The sequence below is a fragment of the Nerophis ophidion genome, linkage group LG15, assembly GCF_033978795.1.
Source record: "Nerophis ophidion isolate RoL-2023_Sa linkage group LG15, RoL_Noph_v1.0, whole genome shotgun sequence".
Lineage (NCBI taxonomy): Eukaryota > Metazoa > Chordata > Actinopteri > Syngnathiformes > Syngnathidae > Nerophis > Nerophis ophidion.
This window is the reverse complement of record NC_084625.1, coordinates 41,693,607-41,719,911: the sequence shown is the minus strand read 5'-3', so window position 1 is coordinate 41,719,911 and position 26,305 is coordinate 41,693,607. Positions and strand designations below refer to the sequence as shown.

The 26,305-nt window shown below is 42.0% G+C and overlaps 1 protein-coding gene across 1 annotated transcript in view; it reads right to left on the bottom strand.

Annotated features, from left to right (window-relative positions):
• The window catches only part of vstm2a (V-set and transmembrane domain containing 2A), a 221,794-nt gene that overhangs the window by 33,345 nt on the left and 162,144 nt on the right, over positions 1-26,305 (bottom strand). The window contains exon 4 of the mRNA XM_061922469.1: positions 17,646-17,982. Coding sequence (XP_061778453.1) covers positions 17,646-17,982 — 337 coding nt within the window. The remainder of the gene's footprint in view (positions 1-17,645; positions 17,983-26,305) is intronic.

The window sequence follows — 26,305 nt, the reverse complement described above, 5'->3', positions numbered from 1 at the left end:
GGGTTGGATGGATGGTTTTAAATCTGCTGCTATAAAAACATTTGTTATTGCTTCAGCCCTGCCTGACTCGCCGAGGAGAGGATGCTTGAATGCGGTTGTGCCGCTTCGAAGGGGTTAGCATGTTTGACGTGTTGGCAGAAGCATATCCGACTGCTGCTCAACAATGTCGGCAAACCTCCGTCCTCCATTGTTGTATCGCACCGCGCAGCCAAAGTGTTCCCAAAAGGGAGATGTTAACGAGGCAGGAGGGTCTTCCAGCTCTGGCTTTTGCATGTTGTCCTAGCCCGGTCGCTGCTAGCATGCCGTGTGTTGTGCCTCGCTCTGCATTGTTTACACAACGTGCGGTGCGCTCCCTAACATGTCCGTGTGGAAACTCGTTCGGTACACCTCCGAACCGAACCGAAACCCCCGTACCGAAACGGTTCAATAAAAATACACATACCGTTACACTCCTAGGTAATTCATCCAAAAAGTAAATCAAAAATCAAATACACAAGCCTGAGTAGCAAAAACAACCTCAACCAAAGCGATTTCAAGAAAACTTGAGACAATTCAAACTCCAAGCACTTAAATGGAAAAATGTCGAAAACACGGTCTGAATAAGTTAAAGTTAAAGTTAAGTTAAATTACCAATGATTGCCACACCAACACTAGGTGTGGCGAAATGTGTCCTCTGCATTTGACCCATCTCCTTGTTCACCCTCTGGGAGGTGAGGGGAGCAGTGGGAGGCAACAGTGGCCACGCACGGGAATTATTTTTGGTGATTTAGCCCCCAATTCCGACCCTTGATGGAGAGTGCCAAGCAGGGAGGTAATGGGACCCATTTTATAGTCTTTGGTATGGTTTGAACTGATGACCTACAGATCTCAGGGCGGACACTCTAACCGGTGAGTAGGTAGAGTAAGAATAATCTTACAAAACATAAAAAAACTATTGTAACAAATGTGGCATCGCTTGAACATCGCACAGGGGCGTCACTAGACCTAATACTTTACTGGGGCACACCTGGGGCACAAATAAATAAATAAATGATAAATGGGTTGTACTTGTATAGCGCTTTTCTACCTTCAAGGTGCTCAAAGCGCTTTGACACTACTTCCACATTTACCCATTCACACACACATTCACACACTGATGGAGGGAGCTGCCATGCAAGGCGCCAACCAGCACCCATCAGGAGCAAGGGTGAAGTGTCTTGCTCAGGACACAACGGACGTGACGAGGTTGGTACTAGGTGGGATTTGAACCAGGGACCCTCGGGTTGTGCACGGCCACTCTCCCACTGCGCCATGCCGTTCCTTCATAATAATTCATGTGAGCGTGCAAAGCGCGCAAGCAAAAACATTTTTATCACTTATTTATCATAAAAAATACATAAATAGTGCTTTAAACTATGAAATCATATCAGATTATGTTGTATGGATCTTTGATTATCCACCTGAAATTAACTAATGCATTTGACCTACTTGTGCACTTTTTTACTCCAGACTTCTAAACTGCTACTGGTAAAAGCAAAAAGGAAGAGCAATGAATCTTTTTGAAATATATATTGCAGTAATCATCTGCAAATTTAACATCTACAAAAGTAAAACAAAAAATAAAGCACCCCTACATCTCTGGGTTCTTTTATATTATTTAATTTCCATTAATGGCAATGTGGCTAATCCTATTTCAGATTCGCAAAACTATAAAATATACACAAAACAATAAAGCCACAGTAGTAGAATAAATTAACAACTGTTGTGTGTCTGTTCAGGGAATCATTTTCTGAGAAGTAAAAACTGTAACGTCTCCTTTTCATTTTTGCAAAGTGGTCAATCACTCTGGACAGACATGGAAATATTACAGTAACTGTTATACAGTTGACCAGTGGTTCCCAACTGCTGGGTCGTGACATAAAAGTGGATTGTGTGTCATTTTCTGTGAGTCGCAGTCACATGTGTGCATGAAAAAAAAAAGTTTAGGGAGAAAAAAATCAAATTGTGGCAACAAAACCAGATTATTTTAGCCTTTTTTCTAGTGACTATTAGTGAGTATTTTAGCAAAAGGCAAACCGACTAACAAGTTGGAGGAGGACTCAGGACAGGCATGGAAATATATTAAAAAAAAATCTAAATGGGGCCGCAAAACCCGATATTTTCAACCATCTTTCTGAAAACAAATACAGAAATGTTACTATTTTTTCTGGGAAAAAAAACAGATGCTGTAGCTGCAGCCATTTTTCTGGTGACAAAACAAGATTATTTTAGTCAAAGTCGCACCGATTAACAAGACAAGTCTACTGTGCTATTTTTCTGTGAAATAAACTTGAACGATTTAAAAATTGGCTCACGACTTGATGATATGGAAAAAAATGTTTCTTCCTGAAGATAAACCATTTGAGAAGCACTCAACTCACACATGCTTACTCCTAATCATCATTGATGCAGAACCAGCAGACAATAACCAACATTATGTTTCATGTTCATTGGAAATTCCCCCGAAAGCTCGTACAGCAAATGAATATGTTTGTCTTGATACAAGGAATAACGTTAGCTAACTTAGCATCAACTTCAATCAATCAATGTTTACTTATATAGCCCTAAATCACTAGTGTCTCAAAGGGCTGCACAAACCACTACGACATCCTCGGCAGGCCCACATAAGGGCAAGGAAAACTCACACCCAGTGGGACGTCGGTGACAATGATGACTATGAGAACCTTGGAGAGGAGGAAAGCAATGGATGTCGAGCGGGTCTAACATGATACTGTGAAAGTTCAATCCATAATGGATCCAACACAGTCGCGAGAGTCCAGTCCAAAGCGGATCTAACACAGCAGCGAGAGTCCCGTTCACAGCGGAGCCAGCAGGAAACCATCCCAAGCGTAGGCGGATCAGCAGCGCAGAGATGTCCCCAGCCGATACACAGGCAAGCAGTACATGGCCACCGGATCGGACCGGACCCCTTCCACAAGGGAGAGTGGGACATAGAAGAAAAAGAAAAGAAACGGCAGATCAACTGGTCTAAAAAGGGAGTCTATTTAAAGGCTAGAGTATACAAATGAGTTTTAAGGTGAGACTTAAATGCTTCTACTGAGGTGGCATCTCGAACTGTTACCGGGAGGGCATTCCAGAGTACTGGAGCCCGAAATGAAAACGCTCTATAGCCCGCAGACTTTTTTTGGGCTTTGGGAATCACTAATAAGCCGGAGTCCTTTGAACGCAGATTTATTTCTTGCCGGGACATATGGTACAATACAATCGGCAAGATAGGCTGGAGCTAGACCGTGTAGTATTTTATACGTAAGTAGTAAAACCTTAAAGTCACATCTTAAGTGCACAGGAAGCCAGTGAAGGTGAGCCAGTACAGGCGTAATGTGATCAAACTTTCTTGTTCTTGTCAAAAGTCTAGCAGCCTTAAGACAATGATGTTGCCTAGCTAGCTAGGACTTCACTTACATCTCTCATTCCTCGCTTCTTCTCTGCTGTGGGCGAATGACTTTCTGATGTCCATCTAGGAGTTACAATTTGAGTCGAATCAAAATCAAAATAATGTAATTAACAAATTGTTGTTGGCTAACGTTACCTAACTCACGCAGTGATTCTCATCCCGTCTCTCTCTCTCTCTCAACCGAAGTCTCGATCCACACGTGAATAAATTACCATATTAATTAGCCATGTGCTAATCAATAAGTTAAGTGGAGTGAATACAGTAGCAATCAATTACCATACTAAGTAGTATGTGCGCTGTTATCTATGTTATGTAGACTTAAAACTCTGAAGCGTTTTTTTTTTTTATTGGTGAAATTTTTACTGGGGCACTGCAGATCAACAGTGGGGCACGTGCCCCAGTAAAATCTGTCTGGCGACGCCCCTGACATCGCATATACCAGGGTTTGGCAACCCAAAACGTTGAAAGAGCCATATTAGACCAAAATTACAAAAACCAAATGTTTCTGGGGCCGCAAAAAATAAAGAAAAACCATATATAAGTCTTATTTAAGTCTCACCTTAAAACTCATCTGTATACTCTAGCCTTTAAATAGACCTCCTTTTTAGACCAGTTGATCTGCCGCTTCTTTTCTTTTCTTTCTCCTATGTCCCCCCCTCCCTTGTGGAGGGGGTCCGGTCCGATGACCATGGATGAAGTACTGGCTGTCCAGAGTCGAGACCCAGGATGGACCGCTCGTCGGGACCCAGGATGGACCGCTCGCCTGTATCGGTTGGGGACATCTCTACGCTGCTGATCCGCTTGAGATGGTTTCCTGTGGACGGGACTCTCGCTGCTGTCTTGGAGCCACTATGGATTGAACTTTCACAGTATCATGTTAGACCCGCTCGACATCCATTGCTTTCGGTCCCCTAGAGGGGGGGGGGGGTTGCCCACATCTGAGGTCCTCTCCAAGGTTTCTCATAGTCAGCATTGTCACTGGCGTCCCACTGGATGTGAATTCTCCCTGCCCACTGGGTGTGAGTTTTCCTTGCCCTTTTGTGGGTTCTTCCGAGGATGTTGTAGTCGTAATGATTTGTGCAGTCCTTTGAGACATTTGTGATTTGGGGCTATATAAATAAACATTGATTGATTGATTGATAATGATGGCAACACATGAACTATATTAGCTATAATAGTCTACTATCAAAATGACTATGTGTCGCAGGCTGAAGCACATGTTCGTTGACAGAAATGTTGAAATTTAAAATTCATTCTACACATTTTTACAACATTAGAAACCATTAGTAAATCAGAGGCTACTCAGAAGGTTAGATAATTTCTAGAAAATACTGGGTTTTAATGGCCAAAGGTATAGATGTGTGTGTCCAAGTTAAATGAAACAACAGGCTGTCTTCTTCTAATGGATTTATCACAATATTTGGCAAGCTAGGTAATGTTTGCTGTGGTCTGGAACAACAAGGCAAAACAACATGCAAAACTAAATTATATCCGAAGAGGATACAATCATATTAAATGAGCTCAAATATACCTACAAATGAGGCATGGTGATGTGAATTGTGAATTATATTTTATATAGCGCTTTTCTCTAGTGACTCAAAGCGCTTTACATAGTGAAACCCAATATCTAAGTTACATTTAAACCAGTGTGGGTGGCACTGGGAGCAGGTGGGTAAAGTGTCTTGCCCAAGGACACAACGGCAGTGACTAGGATGGCGGAAGCGGGAATTGAACCTGCAACCCTCAAGTTGCTGGCACGGCCGCTCTACCAACTGAGCTATACCGCCCCGGTCTGATGCAATATGTACACACAGCTAGCCTTAATAGCATGTTCGCATGTAGCTTTCAGTCATGCACTTACCAAACAGGCCTGGTTCGCACTCCAACAAGTCAATAAAATCGACAAATCTCGCCTTTGTGCATTCACGCACAGCATAAAACATTTGGTGGACAAAATGAGACAAAAGGAGTGGAAACTGTTGCGTCACAGTCCCCCCTATGGCGAGTTCAAGAAAACGCCGAAATTAGTAGGACAAAATGATGTTTACCGAATGCTCTCATCAGTTTAGCATACACACAAACTTATTAAACAGTGGTCTTTCTAACATTTGGGAAGATTTGCGTCATGTTTGTCCTTAATCAAAAAACAAACTAAAACACACAAAAAAAATGTCCCCCCCCATTTTTTGCCATATTCAATCCTTTTTTAAATTTGCTCTTGGGAGCTACTAGGGCGGCACTAGAGAGCCGCATGTGGCTCCGTTCTAATTCATCGGTTTCAGGTCAGGACTCTGTGCAGGCCAGTCAAGTTCATCCACACCAGACTCTGTCATCCATGTCTTTATGGACCTTGCTTTGTGCACCGGTGCACAGTCATGTTGGAAGAGGAAGGGGCCCGCTCTAAACTGTTCCCACAAGGTTGGGAGCATGGTATTGTCCGAAAAGTTTTGGTATCCTGAAGCATTCAAAGTTCCTTTCACTGGAACTGAGGGCCCAACCCCACTCCATAATTCGGCACAATGCAGTCCGAAATATACCGTTATCCTGGCAACCTCCAAACCCAGACCCGTCCATCAGATTGCCAGATGTAAACGCGTGATTCATCACTCCAGAGAACGCGTCTCCACTGCTCTAGAGTCCAGTGGCGACGTGCTTTACACCACTGCATCCGACGATTTTGCATTGGATTTGGTGATGTATGGCTTAGAAGCAGCTGGTCGGCCATGAAAACCCATTCCATGAAGCTCTCTGCGTACTGTACGTGGACTAATTTAAAAGTCACATGAAGTTTGGAGCTCTGTAGAAACTGACTGTGCAGAAAGTCTTTGCACTATGCTCTTTAGCATCCGCTGACCCCTCTCTGTCAAGTTTAGGTGGCCTACCACTTGGTGGCTGAGTTGCTGTTGTTCCCAAACTTTTCCATTTTCTTATAATAAAGCCGACAGTTGACTTTGGAATATTTAGAAGCGAGGAAATTCCACGACTGGGTTTGTTGCACAGGTGGCATCCTGTGACTGAATCATTGCGAGCTGCCCATTCTTTCACAAATGTTTGTAGAAACAGTCTCCGTGCCTAAGTGCTTGATTTTATACACCTGTGACCGGGCTTAGTGATTAGGACACCTGATTCTGATCATTCGGATGGGTGGCCAAATACTTTTGGCCATTGAGTGTATTTGATTATATTCAACACAGGATGAGCAGTCATGCATGCAACTAAGTCAGTGTTGGAAGGGCGAGGCGGGCATTAATAGAAGTCAGCTGATTGGCAACCAACCACTACCAGGTGTGGCCAGGCTGGCAATCAGCGGAAGGTGAGTGGAAAAGGAAGCAAACATCAGAGTGCTAAACAGGAAATAAACACAGACTAATTGCATTGGTGATCTTTTCCGTTATTTCGATGAATGCCATCGATGTTGAAATGTCTGCTTTTTACCCGTATTGTTTCATTTTTGTATATGGATTTTTTCCACGGAGAAGACCCAGGACACGTTGGGAAGGCTATGTGACCTGGGAACGCCTCGGAATCCCCCGGGGAAGAGCTGGACGAAGTGGCTGGGGAGAAGAAAGTCCGGGCTTCCCTGCTTAGGCTGCTGCCCCCGCGACCCGACCTCGGATAAGCGGAAAAAGATGGATTTTTTTCCCAATTAGTTTTTTTAATGATTTTAGAAGAATTGTGGAACGCCGGTGCTGTGTTTTGTGATAATCCTGTGTGTCGAGCCAATTAATCACACCTCCACATGGTCCATTGGAACGTCTACAAAAATACACTCATTGTTTTAATTCTTGTTTGCCACCACAAGGTTCTCCGTTATAAAAGATTCCGAGCTTTTGCCGACGCTATATCACGCTGATGCAAATGGATTTTATGTGAGTGTGGATTGAAAAGCTCACCGTATCTCATTCAGACACACAAGGGCACCTTTTTTTATTTTTTTATTTGTGTTTGGAGGCTGGAGGTGATTCTGTTCACTCCCCCAGTTCATAGAATGAAAAAGGAAATGTCTTTAAACCAACCGGAGCGGCGTCGTAAGTGAATGTTTTTTGTACTTTCCGGACGTTTCCGAGGTCATATCTGATCTGGTTAAAAAAAAAAAATTAAAAAAAAGTTGGCGGCGGAAACAAATACGTTTTTAAACAATACTCGACAAAAATATGACAAATTTCCCATCGCAGTTAAAAAAAAGGATGACAGCATCGTTGAATGTGCTGAAAAAATTAGTGCAATGATAAGTGTGACCAGTCGATGGCAGTCATACATACGAGATACATGTATACTGCAAGATGACGCCAAACGTAAGCAACACAAAAACTTTAAGTGTTCCATTGAGAATCTAGAACATTACACACTGTGCTCAAAAATCCGTCAAAAGGTTTTTAGTACGACTTCGGTAAGATATGAAGCTGCACCGCTTGAGGGATTGTCGGCGCATTAAACATACGAGTAGTACTATAGTGTGTGTGTGTGTATAAGCTAAGACGTTTTGTTTCACAATATTATGCAAAACCAAGTTTTCCTACCTTCTGGTACCTGTTGATGTGTATTTAGGATCTGCATAAGTCCTGAAAATGCGCGCGCTTCCGCCATTGTAGTTTGACACCGTAGTCCTAAGCTTCTTCTTTTTCTCTATCTTCTTGTTAGGGGACATTCATCCTCCGCTGTTGCCATTTCTAATATAAAGTAGTGTAAAGTTCTTACTTATATCTGTCAGTAAACTAGCTTTGGAAGCGCTAAAAACTGGAAGTGTTTTATCATACTTGCCAACCTTGAGACCTCCGATTTCGGGAGGTTGGGCGTGGTCGGGGGTGGGGCAGGGGGCGTGGTTAAGAGGGGAGGAGTATATTTAAATTATTCAGATATTATGTATATAATATATTATACATATTATATATTATTATCATTATTTATTGTGAGCGAACTGTGGTGCTGAATTTACCCCAGGGATCAATAAAGTACTTTCTATTATATATATGTATATATATATATATATATATATATATATATATATATATATATATATATATATATATATATATATATATATATATATATATATATATATAGGGCTTCACGGTGAGAGAGGGGTTAGTGCGTCTGCCTCACAATACAAAGTTCCTGAAGTCCTGGGTTCAAATCCAGGCTCGGGATCTTTCTGTGTGGAGTTTGCATGTTCTCCCCGTGAATGCGTGGGTTCCCTCCGGGTACTCCGGCTTCCTCCCACTTCCAAAAACATGCACCTGGGGATAGGTTGATTGGTAACACTAAATTGGCCCTAGTGTGTGAATGTGAGTGTGAATGTTGTCTGTCTATCTGTGTTGGCCCTGCGATGAGGTGGCGACTTGTCCAGGGTGTACCCTGCCTTCCGCCCGATTGTAGCTGAGATAGGCGCCAGCGCCCCCCGCGACCCCGAAAGGGAATAAGCGGTAGAAAATGGATGGATGGATGGATATATATATATATATATATATATATATATATATATATAAAATAAATACTTGAATTTCAGCGTTCATTTATTTACACATTTACACACACATAACTCAACCCTTAACTCATTGTTGAGTTAAGGGTTGAATTGTCCATCCTTGTTTTTCTAAACAGATGCATGTACAGTAGATGGCAGTATTTTCCTGTTTAAGAGAGTCACAGCATTGCTGTTTACGGCAAACAAACTGCTTTACGGTAGACGAAAACGGACTGCTTTTTTCGTGTGTTGTTGCCGCGCCGGGAGGACCTTAAACTGCCTGACAATAAACCCACATAAGAAACCAAGAACATTTATAACATCATTGGGCAGACACGCTCTTTATACACGTCACTCAGGTCCGCATGGAGCTGGAGGGGGCGTGGCCTCCAGCTCCGCATAAATTTCGGGAGAAAATTTGTCATGGCCGGTTTTCGGGAGAGGCGCTGAATTTCGGGAGTCTCCCGGAAAATCCTGGAGGGTTGGCAACAGTGTTAATTTTGTTGAAGAACATTTTTCGGCATAGTTTTCATCAACGGCATTTTTTTTCTGACTAAAACGAGACAACAACTAAATAAAAAATTATTTACGTGGACTAAGACGATGACGAGGTGTATTGACATATTCGTTAACGAATAAAAACGAGACGAAAATGTCTGCCATTTCGTTAGGAAGAGGCGGGAGGAGTTGGGAAGAGAACCAATCAGAGCGACGTGGTAAGGAAGTTACGTAAACGTAGTTTCGCGTTTGAGAATGCGCTGCAGAAGACAACATGTCAACGCCGGGGAGGAAGAGGAGAGAGGACATATGGGGAAATTTGATATTTGACGTCAAAGATAACAAGAGTAAGAAATGCAGTGCGAGGATTACGAGGAAAAATACAACAAACTTGAAGCGACATTTACAGTCGAATCACCCTGAAATCCACACACAGGTAAGCATTTTCCACAACATACAACACACTCGACGTTATCCCGTTTATTACACGGCTTACTCGTTTAATACTAAATTTTAGACATGATTTTCATCAAAATACGACTTGTATCGGTGATTTTTCCGCTGTTTTGTTTGATTTTCAGAAATTGAAGGGAAAGTTTACGTCGACTATAATCTTATGATATTTCGTCAACTAAAACTAAAACAATTTAAATAACTAAATTATGACTAAGACTAAATTACATTTTAGTCAAAAGACTATGACTAAAACTAAATCAAATTTTGCTGTCAAAATTAACACTGGTTGGCAAGAATGGTTTTATATTTCGAAAAAAAAAAAAGACTCCTTTAATGCGCCCTCCGGTGCCTTTTGTATGAAAAAAGACCTGAATAGACCAACGGCTCATCGGCAGTGCACCTTTTTTAATCCGGTGCGCCCTATGGTCCGAAAAAATATGTTTTTAATCACAAAAAACACAATTGTTATTCTATTACGTTATTAATCATGAAGTGCAAATTCTACGTTTCACATTAATGTTATTTTAAACACAATTTTGTATGTCTTATGAAAACATTTAATTGAAATGGGGTTGACCAGTGGTCCCCAACCCCCGGGCCGCGGTGGCCCGATTGGTACCGGGCCGCAGAATAATTTTTTATTGATTTTTATTTTTAAAAAAAATATATGTATATATATATTTTTTATTTTTTTTATTTTTATTAAATCAACATAAAAAACACAATATACACTTACAATTAGTGCACCAACCACAAAAACCTCCCTTTTTCATGACAAAAACGTCCCTTTTTCATGACAAAGAAAAAAAATATATACATATATATATTTTTTTTATTTTTTTTATTTTTTATTTTATTTTTTTTTTATTAAATCAACATAAAAAACACAATATACACTTACAATTAGTGCACCAACCACAAAAACCTCCCTTTTTCATGACAACGAAAAAAAAAATATATATATATTTTTTTTTTTTAAATTTTTTAATTTTTTATTTTTTATTTTTTATTTTTTATTAAATCAACATAAAAAACACAATATACACTTACAATTAGTGCACCAACCACAAAAACCTCCCTTTTTCATGACAAAAACGTCCCGCGGGACAAATTTTTAAGCGTTGACCGGTCCGCGGATACAAAAAGGTTGGGGACCACTGGAGTTGACTGTTTGCGTTCCTTGCAAAGCGGTAGAAAGTCAATTGATTTATTCCTCAAGTAGATAGCACTGCAATCAAGAAATACTGGCATTTTTTATTTTTTTTATATCACACTATTGCCACTGTGTGATATAATCCATCCATGTCTGCCTCGGTCCATATTTGTGTGAATGCCGCTCTCGCCTCTGCAAGTCGACACGGCATTTTATTTTCCACCTTCACTTCCAATTCCTCATCAGTCACACCTTTTTAACGAGGCTCAATGTCACGTAACCTAGCTCCTTCAGAGGTTATTAAAGGCAACGATGCAAAGAAGAGAAGGACAATTAACTCATAATAAACCGGACCCTTTTCTGCTTTCAGTAAGAATGATGGGGACACATAAAACACATTTCTAATGTGCAATTAGGCAACTGATAAATCACTAAAATGCTTGTTTTTTTAAGCACCGATGTCCCTTTGGGACAGAGGACCCTTATTGAATTTCTAGCGTTTTATTATTAATAATCTTTGTTATTATACCGCCACCTCTTTGAGCTGTAATTTGACCCCCTTAACATGCTTCAAAACTCACCAAATTTGACACACACATCAGGACTGGCGAAAAAATTGCGATCTATTCAAAAAAAGTAACTCCAAAACTTAAAATTGCGCTCTAGCGCCCGCTAGGAAGAAAACACAGACAAAACGGTTTCGAACTTCCAGTAGGAATGTCGTAGACACATGAAACCAAAACCTCTATGTCAGGGGTGTCAAACTCAAATACAGAATGGGCCAAAATTTTAAACTGAACAAAGCCGAGGGCCAAGGTTGAACAAATGAACCTTTTAATAGGGACCCAAATAAGTTTTGCATTGAATATTGAACAAGCAAGGGTTATATAACTTTATAGTGACATGCAAAATAGAGTTTCAAATAATAATAATAATAAAAAAATATCAATGGCATTTCAAATAAAATTTTAATAATAATTGAATGCCTCTTTTCGGCGGCGGGGTTGAGGTGGACGGGGTTTGGTGATAGCGAGGGGTGTATATTGTAGTGTCCCGGAAGAGTTAGTGCTGCAAGGGGTTCTGATTATTTGTTCTGTTGTGTTAATGTTGTGTTACGGTGCGGATGTTCTTCTGAAATGTGTTTGTCATTCTTGTTTGGTGTGGGTTCACAGTGTGGCGCATATTTGTAACAGTGTTAAAGTTGTTTATACGGCCACCCTCAGTGTGACCTGTATGGCTGTTGACCAAATATGCCTTGCATTCAATTGTGTGTGTGTGTATTAGCCGCATATATTATGTGACTGAGCCGGCACGCTGTTTGTTTGGAGGAAAAGCAGATGAGGCAACAGGTTGTAGGAACGCCAAAGGCAGTGCCTTTAAGGCCCACCTCCAATATTGTTGCCCGGGATGAAATTCGGGAGGGGCACTGAACTTCAGGAGTCTCCCGGGAAAATCGGGAGGGTTTGCAAGTAAGAGTATTAGCGGTGAATGCGGTGTTACAGCAGCGGGCCAGCTCTAATGTTAATTTGATATTGCCTCAAGGGCCAAGTGAAATTACACGGCGGGCCAGAGTTTGACACCCATGCTCTATGTCATGGGTGTCAAACTCCATACAAACAGCGTGCCGGCCCAGTCACATAATATATGCAGCTTCTACACACAGGTATGTGAATGCAAGGCATACTTGGTCAACAGCCTTAGAGGTCACACTGAGGGTGGCCGTTTGAACAACTTTAACACTGTTACCAATATGCGCCACACTGTCAACCCGCACCAAACAAGAATGACAAACTCATTTCGTGAGAACATCCGCACCGTAACACAAGATAAACACAACAGAACAAATAACCAGAACCTCTTGCAGCAATAACTCTTCCGGGACGCTATAATATAACTCCCGCATTTATTTTCACATTTATTAGCCTGTGGAAAAAGTTAATGTTGATATTTACCTCAGAAGGCTGCAAATAGAAAAGAGGCATTACATTTTTTATTAAAATTGTATTTAATATGCCATTGATGTTTTTCTTTTGTTTTTTTAAAAGTTGATTTTGCACTATTAAGTTATATTAGCGTTGCTGGTTCCATATTCAGTGTTAAAGCAAATCAGTGTAGCAAACTGAGCAATAATTATTGATATTTTTAAAATTATTATTATTATTATTTTTTGAAACTCGATTTTGCATGTCAGTATAATTTTATATAAGCCTTACTTGTTCAATATTTAATGCAAAACTTGTTTGGGTCCCTATTAAAAAATCAATTCGTTCAACCTTGGCCTGCGGCTTTATTCTGTTTAAAATTTTGGCCCACTCTGTATTTGAGTTCGACACCCCTGGTTTATGTGGTGCGAGTGGTAATACGAGAGAAAGAAGGTGCAAATTTGGTAACAAATGAAGGATGAATTAATTCCCAAGAAAAACAGCAGGGGGTCCATCGTCTGGCGATGGTTTGGCTTCCAGCGGGAATATTTCAAACAGACAACCGTCATTTGTCAAGTGCAAGGAAAAGGCGTTGCTACAAAAAGTAGCAATACTGCTAATATGTCTGTGTTGGCCCTGCGATGAGGTGGGGATTACATTTGATTGCAGTTTTTAGCTTACTGCTTATTGTCTTGTCAATGACTTCTTGTCGCTCTTGTCGTTGCTACCTGTCGTATCATGTCTTGTCAATGCAACGTTGCGGTAAGCTACGTTTGATTGCGGTTTTTAGCTTACTGCCTTTTGTTCCCTGCTTCCAAGTTTGTTTTCATATTACATGTACGACTTCTGTTCACTGCCCTTTTTGTTTTTGCTAGCTTCCATGCTAAACTACGTTTATTTTCTAGCTCCCATGCTTGCTCTCTTAGTTTGTTATCCGCCCACGTGCGCGTTTTTTGTCGTACACCTTTGGTTTGTTCTTGTTGTGGTATTTTTATTAAATCATGTTTCCTCACTCCCTGCCTGCCTCCATCTCTGCATCCTGGGGTTCGTCTACAACTAACTCCGACAATAGTTTGAATATTGTGTTGATATGGTTACATGGTGAACGGCACTCACCATAAATAAACAAACATTTTCAGTTTCAAAAATTGTGATTGGTGTCAGCCCATCTCTCTCACGGATGATGGGAATTGGCAGCGAAAAACACTGACCGGGTTTTTACGGGTTAAATCCAAAGCGATGTTTGTTCCCGAATGCACACAATACCCCGAGCAAAGACGGCCCGGAAAGGAGAATCTGTGTTTGTTTAGTTTCTGAGTTCATTTAGAAAATGCTGTAAATATGCAAACCTTATCGAAAGGGGTTTGTTTCGGAACACTGAAGTGTGAAATCCCCCAAAAGTTCCACACATTTCCATTTTGCAAATGTAGCCGTGCTCTCAGACTCAAGCGTGAGACGTGCATTAATCAGATCACACAGAGCTCCCCTTGTTCTTATTTTCTGCTCCTATGCACACCAACCCTTCAGCTTGGCTTTAAGGTGGAGGGCTTTTTTTTGCTTCTTTAAATCGAAAGAGTTAATAAATAACAATTGATTTATCCCCCTGGACTCTATAGAAACTAAGCCGTTCTGGTGCAAACAGTCCAACTGACTACAGGTTACATTGAAATATGATTCATTGCCTTGTAGTTTGATCTGAACTCAATTGCAGGTTCCATCCATCCATCCATCCATCCATTTTCTACCGCTTGTCCCTTTTGGGATGGCGGGGGGGTCGCTGGCGCCTATCTCAACTGCATTCGGGCGGTAGGCGGCGTACACCCTGGACAAGTCGCCACCTCATCGCGGGGCCAGGAATGCTCATCAAACACTTATTTGGAACATCCCACAGGTGAACAAGCTAATTGGGAACAGGTGGGTGGCATGATTGGGTAGAAAAGCAACTTCCATGAAATGCGCAGTCATTCACAAACAAGGATGGGGTGAGTGTCACCACTTTGTGAAAAAATGTGAGCTATTACAAGGAATTTAGGGATTTCACCATCTTGTTAGAATAATTATGTGTAAGTAAGTTATCATACAACTCTTATGCTTAAAGGCCGTTGCTATAGTTATTATCAATTGTGCTGAAGTTGTACTTTTCTACCTGTGCAAAGGGACAACTTACAATCTTGGATTGCAAGTTGTCTCGTATCAGTGTTTGCGTCCAGACCCGGCCTGCTGACTGCCAAAGTCGAACATCGAGTAAAGCAGCCCTTTCAGGTAACCATCCGCAGTTAAGATAAAAAAAAGCATGTGCGGTTTAGCTCGGTTGGTAGAGCGGCCGTGCCAGCAACTTGAGGGTTGCAGGTTCGATTCCCGCTTCCGCCATCCTAGTCATTGCCATTGTGTCCTTGGGCAAGACACTTTACCCACTTGCTCCCAGTGCCACCCACACTGGTTTGAATGTAACTTAGATATTGGGTTTCACTATGTAAAGCGCTTTGATTCACTAGAGAAAAAGCGCTATATAAATATAATTCACATATTTACCTCAGAAGGCGGCAAATAGAAAAGAGGCATTACATTTTTTATTAAAATTTTATTTAATATGCCATTGATGTTTTTCTTTTGTTTTTTTAAAAGTTGATTTTGCACTATTAAGTTATATTAGCGTTGCTTGTTCCATATTCAGTGTTAAAGCAAATCAGTGTAGCAAACTGAGCAATAATTATTGATACTTTTTAAATTATTATTATTATTATTTTTTGAAACCCGATTTTGCATGTCAGTATAATTGTGCTGAAGTTGTACTTTTCTACCTGTGCAAAGGGACAACTTACAATCTTGGATTGCAAGTTGTCTCGTATCAGTGTTTGCGTCCAGACCCGGCCTGCTGACTGCCAAAGGTGAACATCGAGTAAAGCAACCCTTTCAGGTAACCTTCCGCAGTCAAGATAAAAAAAAGCATGTGCGGTCATAATAAATTGCACGATTAATGTGAAGTGAAGTGAATTATATTTATATAGCGCTTTTTCTCTAGTGACTCAAAGCGCTTTACATAGTGGAACCTAATACTTAATTTTTACATTCAAACCAGTGTGGGTGGCACTGGGAGCAGGTGGGTAAAGTGTCTTGCCCAAGGACACAACGGCAGTGACTAGGGTGGCTGAAACGGGGATCGAACCTGCAACCATCAAGTTGCTGGCACGGCCGCTCTACCAACCGTGCATTAATACAAGATGAATGCAATTTTCACATGCATGGACTTTGACAGTCTACATTTTTACAATAAAAGACAACCAATGGCCCTAAAAATGCCGCGCCCCAGGCCTCAGTTCGGACACCTCTGCAGAAAAAACACAATATTGTTTAAAACAGGCTGCAAACCACAAACCTGGATATCTCAGTCTCTGCTTTTAAGTCGTTTAAATCCTCCAATATCTTACCGGCAGATAATTTATGTTACCTTACCTCTGGTGAACACATATCATGGACATACTGTACAAGACAGATTGTGGTGTTCCCCAGGGTTCAATGTTAGGTCCTATAAAGGTTCAACTCTATATGCGACCACTTGGCAATGTTATGACAAAAGGTAACCATATATTGTTGCCAAACTACTAAGAAAAATATACTAATGCCATTTTTAAGAAATCATCAATACGTTGATATCTCCATCCTGAGAGAACTCTCCTGAAGGAATCAATAAAGTAATATCTACCTATCGGTGGCAGCCACTCAAGGAGCCCAAAGGGTGTTCGTCACAATGGAAGGTTTGGGCAGGGCTGTGGGAAAACAGACTGTTGCGATTTCTGAACTAAATCGCAAGATGGATCACATCCTGGAGAAGTTTGCTGAAAAGGAAGATTGAATTGAATTTGGCATGGACTAAGAACAGACAAGTCATTGTTTTGTCTGTTTGCGAAAAACAAACATCCTAATCTACGATTGGACTACCCTCGAATGGCCATGACGCTAGGACCAGGTTGTTCTGAAAAACACTCCCGAGGACACCTCAATGATGGACGCTTTTGACCTCCCTCCCTTCTCATCGACACCTGGAGTCGAACTTTTCCAGCTCGGCCTAAGTCTACAAAAACATGACACCATCACACCCAAGACAATTGGGCACACACTCACACACCTCCCCTCCCCCAACCCACGCCTTCACCACCGCTTGTTTTTCCCCTCGGGGCCTTCCAGGGCTCCACCCCCCTCCCTCCCCTCTGTGCAAGTTGTCGTGATTAAATGTAACATGTTTATGTGTGCATTGCAAATCATTTTTTTTCTCTTGGACTCAGCCTGGCCCCATTCTCGGAGGCCCAGCCTTTGACTGATATTTTTTTACTCTTCCCCCCTTTCTCACTATAACCTTTTCCCCACCTTTGGAGCGCCGTAAAAATGGCTGATCCGTTGGCGGTCCCGCCTTGTCTCCCTTTAACGTATGTCTGCTCTTAGTGGGACTGTCCCAAAAATGTACTTTTCAGTTCTTATGTGTCTTGTGCATGTTAAGAATTGACAATAAATCATCTTCCTTCTTATCTATCTATCTATCTATCTATCTATCTATCTATCTATCTATCTATCTATCTATCTATCTATCTATCAGTATATTCCTAAAGAATCTTTTGTATAGCCTTACATAACCTTTTCTAAATTATCTATTTGTAAAGGTACATGAAACGTATCTGGTATTAACAATAACTCATCAATAACGGTTGTATTTTTATACAGTACCTGAGCTGGTGTTATGTGTGGCTGTATTTGAAGACGTATGCGATGTAGACGAAGAGTCCACCCTCTGGTCTGAGTTCATGTTGTCTTGGCCCACAGATGAGTTGGACTTTCTGGGCTTCTTGTCCGTCAGGTGCAAAGGGGAGCTCTTCTTGGGCGGCTGCAGTGGACGCCGTGCTCTGTTGGTGGCGTTGACCCTCAACCAAGCTTGGGCTTTGTAATCCACGATCTGCCCGTAGTTGGCCTGTGTCACACGGCACTCGTACAGGCCCTCGTCGCTCTTGCCGACTCTGGAGATCTGGAGCTTGTGGGAAATGTCGTTGCCTTGGACTTTAACGGTCTGGAAAAGGAATGACAACAGAGCACCACGTCAAATTGGTATCGCAAGGTTTTGTTTGACAACCTTCAAATGCTTTCTGAAAGAGGTTACACTCAATTTTACTTGGAAAATAATTTTAAATTCCAACCCACAACAATTCTGATACAATTCAATTAACATATTTTCTGAACCATAGGGCGCACCGGATTGTAAGGCACACTGCCCATGAGCGGGTCTAGTTTCATACAAAAGCCACACCGTTTTATAGGGTGCATTAAAGGGGTCATATTATTATATTTTTTTCTAAATGTAAAACACTTCCTTGTGGTCTACATTACATGTAATGGTGGTTCTTTGATCAAAATGTTGCATAGATTATGTTTTACAGATGATCTTCAAGCCGCTTTCTGATAGTCGCTTCAGGTTGCGCCGTTTTGTGGGCGGTCTTATTTACGTGGCTCACCTTCGGCAGCGTCTTCTGCCCGTCATTTTTGTTTCAGCGGTGTAGCGTGCAAGGACGGGAGTGGAAGGAGTGTCATCATCCGTGGCTCACTATTGCAATAACAAGGCCGAAAACGTGTCCCGTGAAAAAACATATTTTTTCTCCCTCCCTTCGCTCAATCACTTTCTTGTGGGTTTCTGTGGAACTTCTGCACATGTCTCCTACCATGTGGTCTTCAAACCTTTCCAAATCCCTTCCACAGTTCCTTGGTTTTTGTGTTGTCTGGTACTGTAGTGCTTGAAACCGGTTGTGTAATGTGACTTGGTATAGTTCCTAAGTGCCCATATCTTGGAACTGCAGTATGTGGGATTTGATCCTCTCTCCTCTTTGTTTCATGCATTTAAATTTCAACTGGACTAGGTACAGTTGTGATCAAAATTATTCAACCCCCACACAATTTTGGTGTTTTTGCAAGTTGGACATTTATTCCGTATTTTTTTTATAGTCATATCAAATAAAGATGCATTAAATAGACAAATGCAACTTGAATTACATTATATTTTGTAACATACAAAACAGTGTCATTTCTCTTAATATCTCATTGACAAAATTATTCAACATCTTGAAGATCATAACTCTTAAGAACAGAATTTGAACAAGGTCTTTTCAATCAGGTGTTGAAAACACCTGTAGATGTGATTAGAACCATAACGAGCAACAATTAAACTGATTGAAAAAGACTGTGACGCTCAGCTTCTTGTAGATGGTCAATGGTGTATTTGCAACATGGTGAAGTCCAGGGAGTGGTCAAAGAAGTCAAGAGAAGAGGTAATTTCTCTTCATAAGAAAGGATATGGATATAAGAAAATAGCAAAGACATTACACATTCCAAGAGACATAGTTGGGAGCATAATTCACAAGTTTAAAGCTAAAGGCACAGTGGAAACACTACCTGGGCGTGGTAGAAAGAGGATGCTGTGTGCAACTGCTGTCCGGTATTTGAAGCGTATAGTGGTGAAAAACCCTCCGGTAACAGCTGAGGAACTACAACAGGACATTGCAGAGGGGGGAACGCAGGTTTCGTCCCAGACAATAAGGCGCGCACTACGAGATGAAGGCCTCCATGCCAGAACTCCCAGGCGCACCCCACTTCTGACTACCAGGCACAAAAAAATAGACTCCAGTATGCCAAAAATCATCTGGACAAACCCCAACGGTTTTGGGAAACTGTTCTATGGAGTGATGAGACAAAACTGGAACTCTTTGGGCCTATGAATCAACGTTATGTCTGGAGGAGAAAAAATGAAGCTTACAAAGAGAAGAACACCTCGCCTACTGTTAAGCATGGTGGGGGTTCAATCATGCTCTGGGGCTGTTTCTCTGCCTCAGGTACCGAGAAACTCCAGCGCGTTCAAGGCATTATGAATTATATTTCCTAGCAGGATATATTAGCTGCAAATGTCATGAAGTCAGTGATGAAGCTGAGGCTTGGGAGACGTTGGACCTTCCAACAGGACAAGGATCCCAAGCATACCTCCAAATCAACATCAGAGTGGTTGCAGAAGAAGGGCTGGAAGACTCTGGAGTGGCCTTCACAGTCGCCAGACCTAAATCCTATAGAAAACCTGTGGTGGGACTTGAAGAAGGCAGTTGCAGCACGCAAGCCCAAGAATATGAATGAACTGGAGGCCTTTGCCCAAGAGGAATGGGCTAAAATACCTGTAGATGGTTGCAAGAAGCCTGTGTCTGTTTGAAGGATGTCATTAATGCCAAAGGGTGTTCTACTAAGTACTAAAGATGCATGTAACTCGGGGGTTGAATCATTTTGTCAATGAGATATTAAGAAAAATGTCCTTTTTTGGTATTTTGTAAAATACAATGTTACAATTTAAGTTGCATTTGTATATTTGACACATCTTTATTTGATATGACTATAAACAAAATACGGAATAAATGTCCAACTCGATAAAACACCAAAATTGTGTGGGGGCTGAATAATTTTGATCACAACTGTAACTAGGTGGTGGTCAGATGCAGCGTCAAGCAGTGAACGCCTAAATTTCCGCCTGATGCAGGTGTGTTCAATCTGGTTTTCAGTTGTGTGGTTGGCAGAAACCCATGTTGGTTTGTGGATGTGCTTGTGTGGGAAAACAGAACCTTCGAAATCCAAGCTGTTGTCCGCAAGTGCTGTAGCAAACCTTTCTCCGTTTACATTCATGGTTCCAAGGTCTTACTTTCCTATTATCAGCTCATAGCCATTTTTATTTCGTCCTAACGTCGCATTGATGTCCCCCATTAAAAAGACCATGATGTCCTTTCCTTTGTTTGTCTGAAGAATGTGGTATAGAAGATTGTAAAAGTTGTCCTTCATTTCATCCTTTGCATCGTTGGTAGGGGCACAGCATTGTACTAATTGACGTTTTATTTTCTTATGCGTGGTATGGAATTTTGCAATTATGATTCTTGAGTTGATGGGTTCCCAACTGATGAGGGCCCTCTGAGCTTCTGTGGATAACATGAACCCTACACACTCTGTATGTGGTGCATAGTCTTCTGGCCAGTTTAATCTACCCCGACTGGAGCCATCTGGGTTCGCACAGACCCAGGAGAGATATTCTGTATCTCCTCAACTGTTCTGCTAAAACTGCTGTCTTTCCTCCTGCATACGTGGTCCTTTGATTGATTGATTGATTGAAACATTTATTAGTAGATTGCACAGTACAGTACATATTCCGTACAATTGACCACTAAATGGTCAATTGTAGGGAATAAGTCGGGCTTCACGGCTGTGCGTCTGCCTCACAATACGAAGGTCCTGTGTAGTCCTGGGTTCGATACCGGGGCTCGAGATCTTTCTGTGTGGAGTTTGCATGTCCTCCCTGTGACTGTGTGGGTTCCCTCCGGGTATTCCGGCTTCCTCCCACTTCCAAAGACATGCACCTGAGGATAGGTTGATTGGCAACACTAAATCGGCCCTACTGTGTGAATGTGAGTGTGAATGTTGTCTGTCTATCTGAGATGAGGTGGGAACTTGTCCAGGGTGTACCCCACCTTCCACCCATGTGCAGCTGAGATAGGCTCCAGCACCCCCCGCGACCCCAAAAGGGACAAGCGGTAGAAAATGGATGGAATTTAATACGGTAATTTGACAATGAGCTCTGACTGTGCTTCTACTGCCATCTCGTCTCAACTTCTTAGTCTGTGTGCTATAAAAGGAGCAAAACATCAATAACTTTCAAATTGTTGTTGAAATTCTGTGGGAGTTTTTTGGTTTAAGTTTACAAGGAACACTTCAAACACTGATAACCAATTCATAAAATCCCAAGTTGATTCATTGTTGGAAAAAAAAAAAAAAAAACACCTCAAAACATTGCAACAACTAAAAGCTAATTTGTGGCTGCAATAATCACAAACCCTGGAGGAACCGGATTATGCTGTGTCGTTACTTTCATCATGTTTATTCTTGTGGTTGTAATTTGCTGTGGCTCATAACTTTTTATTTTTTTAAGTTTACCCGGTATACTTTCTCGAAAATCACTCGGCCATGGAGGCAAGGAAAACCTTGAATAAAATCAAGGGTTTTTGCAAATAATCATGAACTTGGAACTTAATAGCAGAAACACATTGCAGAAAAGCTGTCACAGGGACATTTTTACCACTGTGTTACATGGCCTTTCCTTCTAGCAACACTCGGTAAACGTTTGGGAACTGAGGAGACCAATTTTTGAAGCTTTTCAGGTGGAATTCTTTCCCATTCTTGCTTGATGTACAGCTTAAGTTGTTCAAGAGTCTATGGTCTCTGTTGTGGTATTTTAGGCTTCGTATTGCTCCCGTACTCTTCTACTATGAAGCCACGCTGTTGTAACACACGGCTTGGCATTGTCTTGCTGAAATAAGCAGGGGCGTCCATGATAGCGTTACTTGGAAGGAGACATATGTTGCTCCAAAACCTGTATGTACCTTTCATCATTAATGGTGCCTTCACAGATGAGTAAGTTACCCATGCCTTGGGCACTAATACACCCCCATACCATCACAGATACTGGCTTTTGAATGTTGCGCTGATAACAGTCTGGATGGTTCTTTTCCTCTTTGGTTCGGAGGACACGACGTCCACAATTTCCAAAAACAATTTGAAATGTGGACTCGTCAGACCACGGAACACTTTTCCACTTTGCATCAGTACATCTTAGATAAGCTAGACAGCAACGCTTCTGGGTGTTGTTGATAATTGGCTTTGCCTTTGCATAGTAGAGTTCTAACTTGCATCTACAGATGTAGCGACCAACTGTAGTTACTGACAGTGGTTTTCTGAAGTGTTCCAGAGCCCATGTGGTGATATCCTTTACACACTGATGTCGCTTTTTGATGCAGTACTGCCTGAGGGGATGGAAGGTCCGTAATATCATCGCTTATGTGCAATGAGTTCTCCAGATTCTCTGCACCTTTTTGATGATATTACGGACCGTAGATGGTGAAATCCCTAAATTCCTTGCAATAGCTCGTTGAGAAATGTTGTTCTTAAACTGTTCAACAATTAGCTGAGCAGTGTTTCCCCCAGAAAATGTGTTGGTTTAGGTGGTGTCTCTCTGGGGACAGGCGGACGGACGGGGAAGGGGGTTGGTGGGTGTGAGGAACAGTCTAATTTGGCCTATCGCCACCATCACGTCTCCATCTCACCACAGCCTGGGGGGGCAATAGACTACAGACTGTGGTGAAGTAGGCCGGCTTTGTCGCGTGAAGAAGCCTACAATTTTTGGTTGTGTTTTCCACTCCGTATGTAGAGTGGCAATATACGATATATATCTCGATTTTTTTTCCGTAAAGTAAAACAAAAACACAAAACAGTCCTAGTTACTTGAGATACTAAGTATGTCATTATTTTGACTTAGTAAATATTGACTTACTAAGTAAATATTGACTTACTAAGTAAAATTAATGACTTACTTTGCAATGAGCGTTTGAAAAAGAGTTAAAAGTGGGGTCACAAGCTGACATATGTTCAACTCATCATGTTTAATTCACAGGACAAAAAAAATAAAAAAATTTAGACTTTAGTTTAGGCAGTGGCCCTTTGTTAAGGCGGCCGCCTGAACAAAAAAGCGCTGCGGGACACCCTGTACTCAGGCATTTGTTCACAAAGGGGTGACCCTCGCCCCATCCTTGTTTGTGAATGACTGAGCATTTCATGGAAACAGCTTATTATACCCAATCAAGGCACCCACCTGTTCCCAATGACCCTGTTCACCTATGGCAGGGGTCGGCAACCTTTACCACTCAAAGAGCCATTTCGACCCGTTTCACAAAATGAGGAAGACAAATGACAAGAATAAGGGCATGCTATGAAGCCATTGCCTTAACCACCTTCTACAACATGTACAAACTGCTTGCCAGTCCAGCACCATGTTGTGAGAGGCTTCTGCTGATGCACGCACACGACTGGAACACAACATAAACGCAACACAACAAATACCCAGAATCCTTTGCATCTATGACAATTCCTGACTATGTTATACACCCCGCGAGCACCAAACCCCGCCCACCTCAACCACGCAGGGAAAGGGGGGTTTGGTGCCCGCGGGGTGTATAACATAGTCAGGATTGTCATGGATGCAAAGGATTCTGGGTATTTGTTGTGTTGCGTTTATGTTGTGTTACTGTGAGGATTTTCTCCAGAAATGTGTTTGTCATTCTTCTTTTGTGTGGGTTCACAATGTGGCGCATATTAGTAGGAGTGTTAAAGTTGTTTATATCACAACCGTCAGTGTACTCTGTGTCACCCAGTATGCCTTGCAATCTCATACATGTGCCGACAGAAGCAGCAAAATGCATGTGTCCGGTCGGCACGCAAATAGCATTCCGTGAATGGCGGGCGTGATGACGTTCAAAAGGACGCAAATGGCATTCCGTGAATGGCGGCGCGATGACGTTCAAGAGGACGTTAAGAGTAATATCATCACGGCACGCCCTTAATATTGTAGTCCGAGTGAAAATTGGAGAACGTTGACTCCTGGTGATGTCCGGGAGAGGTATTGAATTCCGGAATCTCCCAGGAACAAGCTGGGGGGTCGGCGATTGTGCAGCTGAGCAGCATCAGAGTTGCCAAAGAGCCGCATGTGGCTCCGGAGCCGCGGGTTGCCGACCCCTGACCTATGGGATGCTCCAAATAAGTGTTTGATGAGCATTCCTCAACTTTCTCAGTCTTTTTTTGGCCACTCGTGCCGGTTTTTTTGAAAAATGTTGCAGGCATCAAAATTCCAAATGAGCTAATATTTGCAAAGAATAACAAGGTTTTCCAGTTCGAAGGTTAAGTATCTTGTGTTTGCAGTCTATTCAATTGAATATAAGTTGAAAAGAGTTTACAAATCATCCATCCATCCATCCATTTTCTACCGCTTATTCCCTTTCGGGGTCGCAGGGGGCGCTGGCGCCTATCTCAGCTACAATCGGGCGGAAGGCGGGGTACACCCTGGACAAGTCGCCACATCGTCGCAGGGCCAACACAGATAGACAGACAACATTCACACTCACATTCAAACACTAGGGGCCAATTTAGTGTTGCCAATCAACCTATCCCCAGGTGCATGTCTTTGGAAGTGGGAGGAAGCCGGAGTACCCGGAGGGAACCCACGCATTCACGGGGAGAACATGCAAACTCCACACAGAAAGATCCCGAGCCTGGATTTGAACCCGGGACTGCAGGACCTTCATATTGTGAGGCAGATGCACTAACCCCTCTGCCACCGTGAAGCCCCGTTTACAAATCATTGGATTCTTTTTTTTTTTTTTTTTTTTTTTTTTTTTTTTTTTTTTTCATTGCATTCTTTTTTTATTTACCATTTACACAATGTGCCAACTTCACTGGTTTTGGGTTTTGTTCAAGTCCATGCTTTTTTTGTTTTACCCAGGACTTAAAGGGGAACATTATCACCAGACCTATGTAAGCGTCAATATATACCTTGATGTTTTCAAACGATTTCCGAACTCTAAATGGGTGAATTTTGGCGAATTAAACGCCTTTCTGTTTATAGCTCTCGGAGCGATGACGTCAGAACGTGACGTCACATAGGTAATAAAGCCGCCATTACTAACATCGGGTCTCAGCTCTGTTATTTTCAGTTTGTTTCGACTGTTTTCCGTACCTTGGAGATATCATGCCTCGTCGGTGTGTTGGCGGAGGGTGTAACAACACTAACAGGGAGGGATTCAAGTTGCACCACTGGCCCAAAGATGGAAAAGTGGCAAGAAATTGTACAAAATTCGTTGGAAATACGAGGGTGTGGGGAAGACCAACGAAATGGTCAGTCGTTTGTTCCGCACACTTAACAGACGAAAGCTATGCTACTACAGAGATGGCAAGATTGTGTGGATATCCTGCGACACTCAAAGCAGATGCATTTCCAATGATAAAGTCAAAGAAATCTGCCGCCAGACACCCATCGAATGTGCCGGAGTGTCTGCACATTTTACCGGCGATGCTAAGGCAGACACGGATAACCTGCAGATGCATTTCCAGGATAAAGTCAACGAAATCACAAAGGTGAGTTTTGTCGATGTTATTGACTTATGTGCTAATCAGACATATTTGGTCGCAGCATGACTGCCAGCTCATCGATGCTAACATGCTATTTAGGCTAACTGTATGTACATTTGTAGCTATATTTGCATCCGGCGTTTACCTCCACCCACATCTAATGCCAAACAAACAATTACCAATCAATGGGTTTAAGTTGATCCAGTGTCACAAGATGCAAAACTTCCGATCTTTGGTCTGCACATTTTACCGGCGATGCTAAGGCAGACATGGCCGAATAGCGTCAACAGCTATTCGCTCAATAGCTTCAATTTCGTTTTCGCTATCTGCCTCCATACTCCAACCATCCGTTTCAATATATGCGTAAT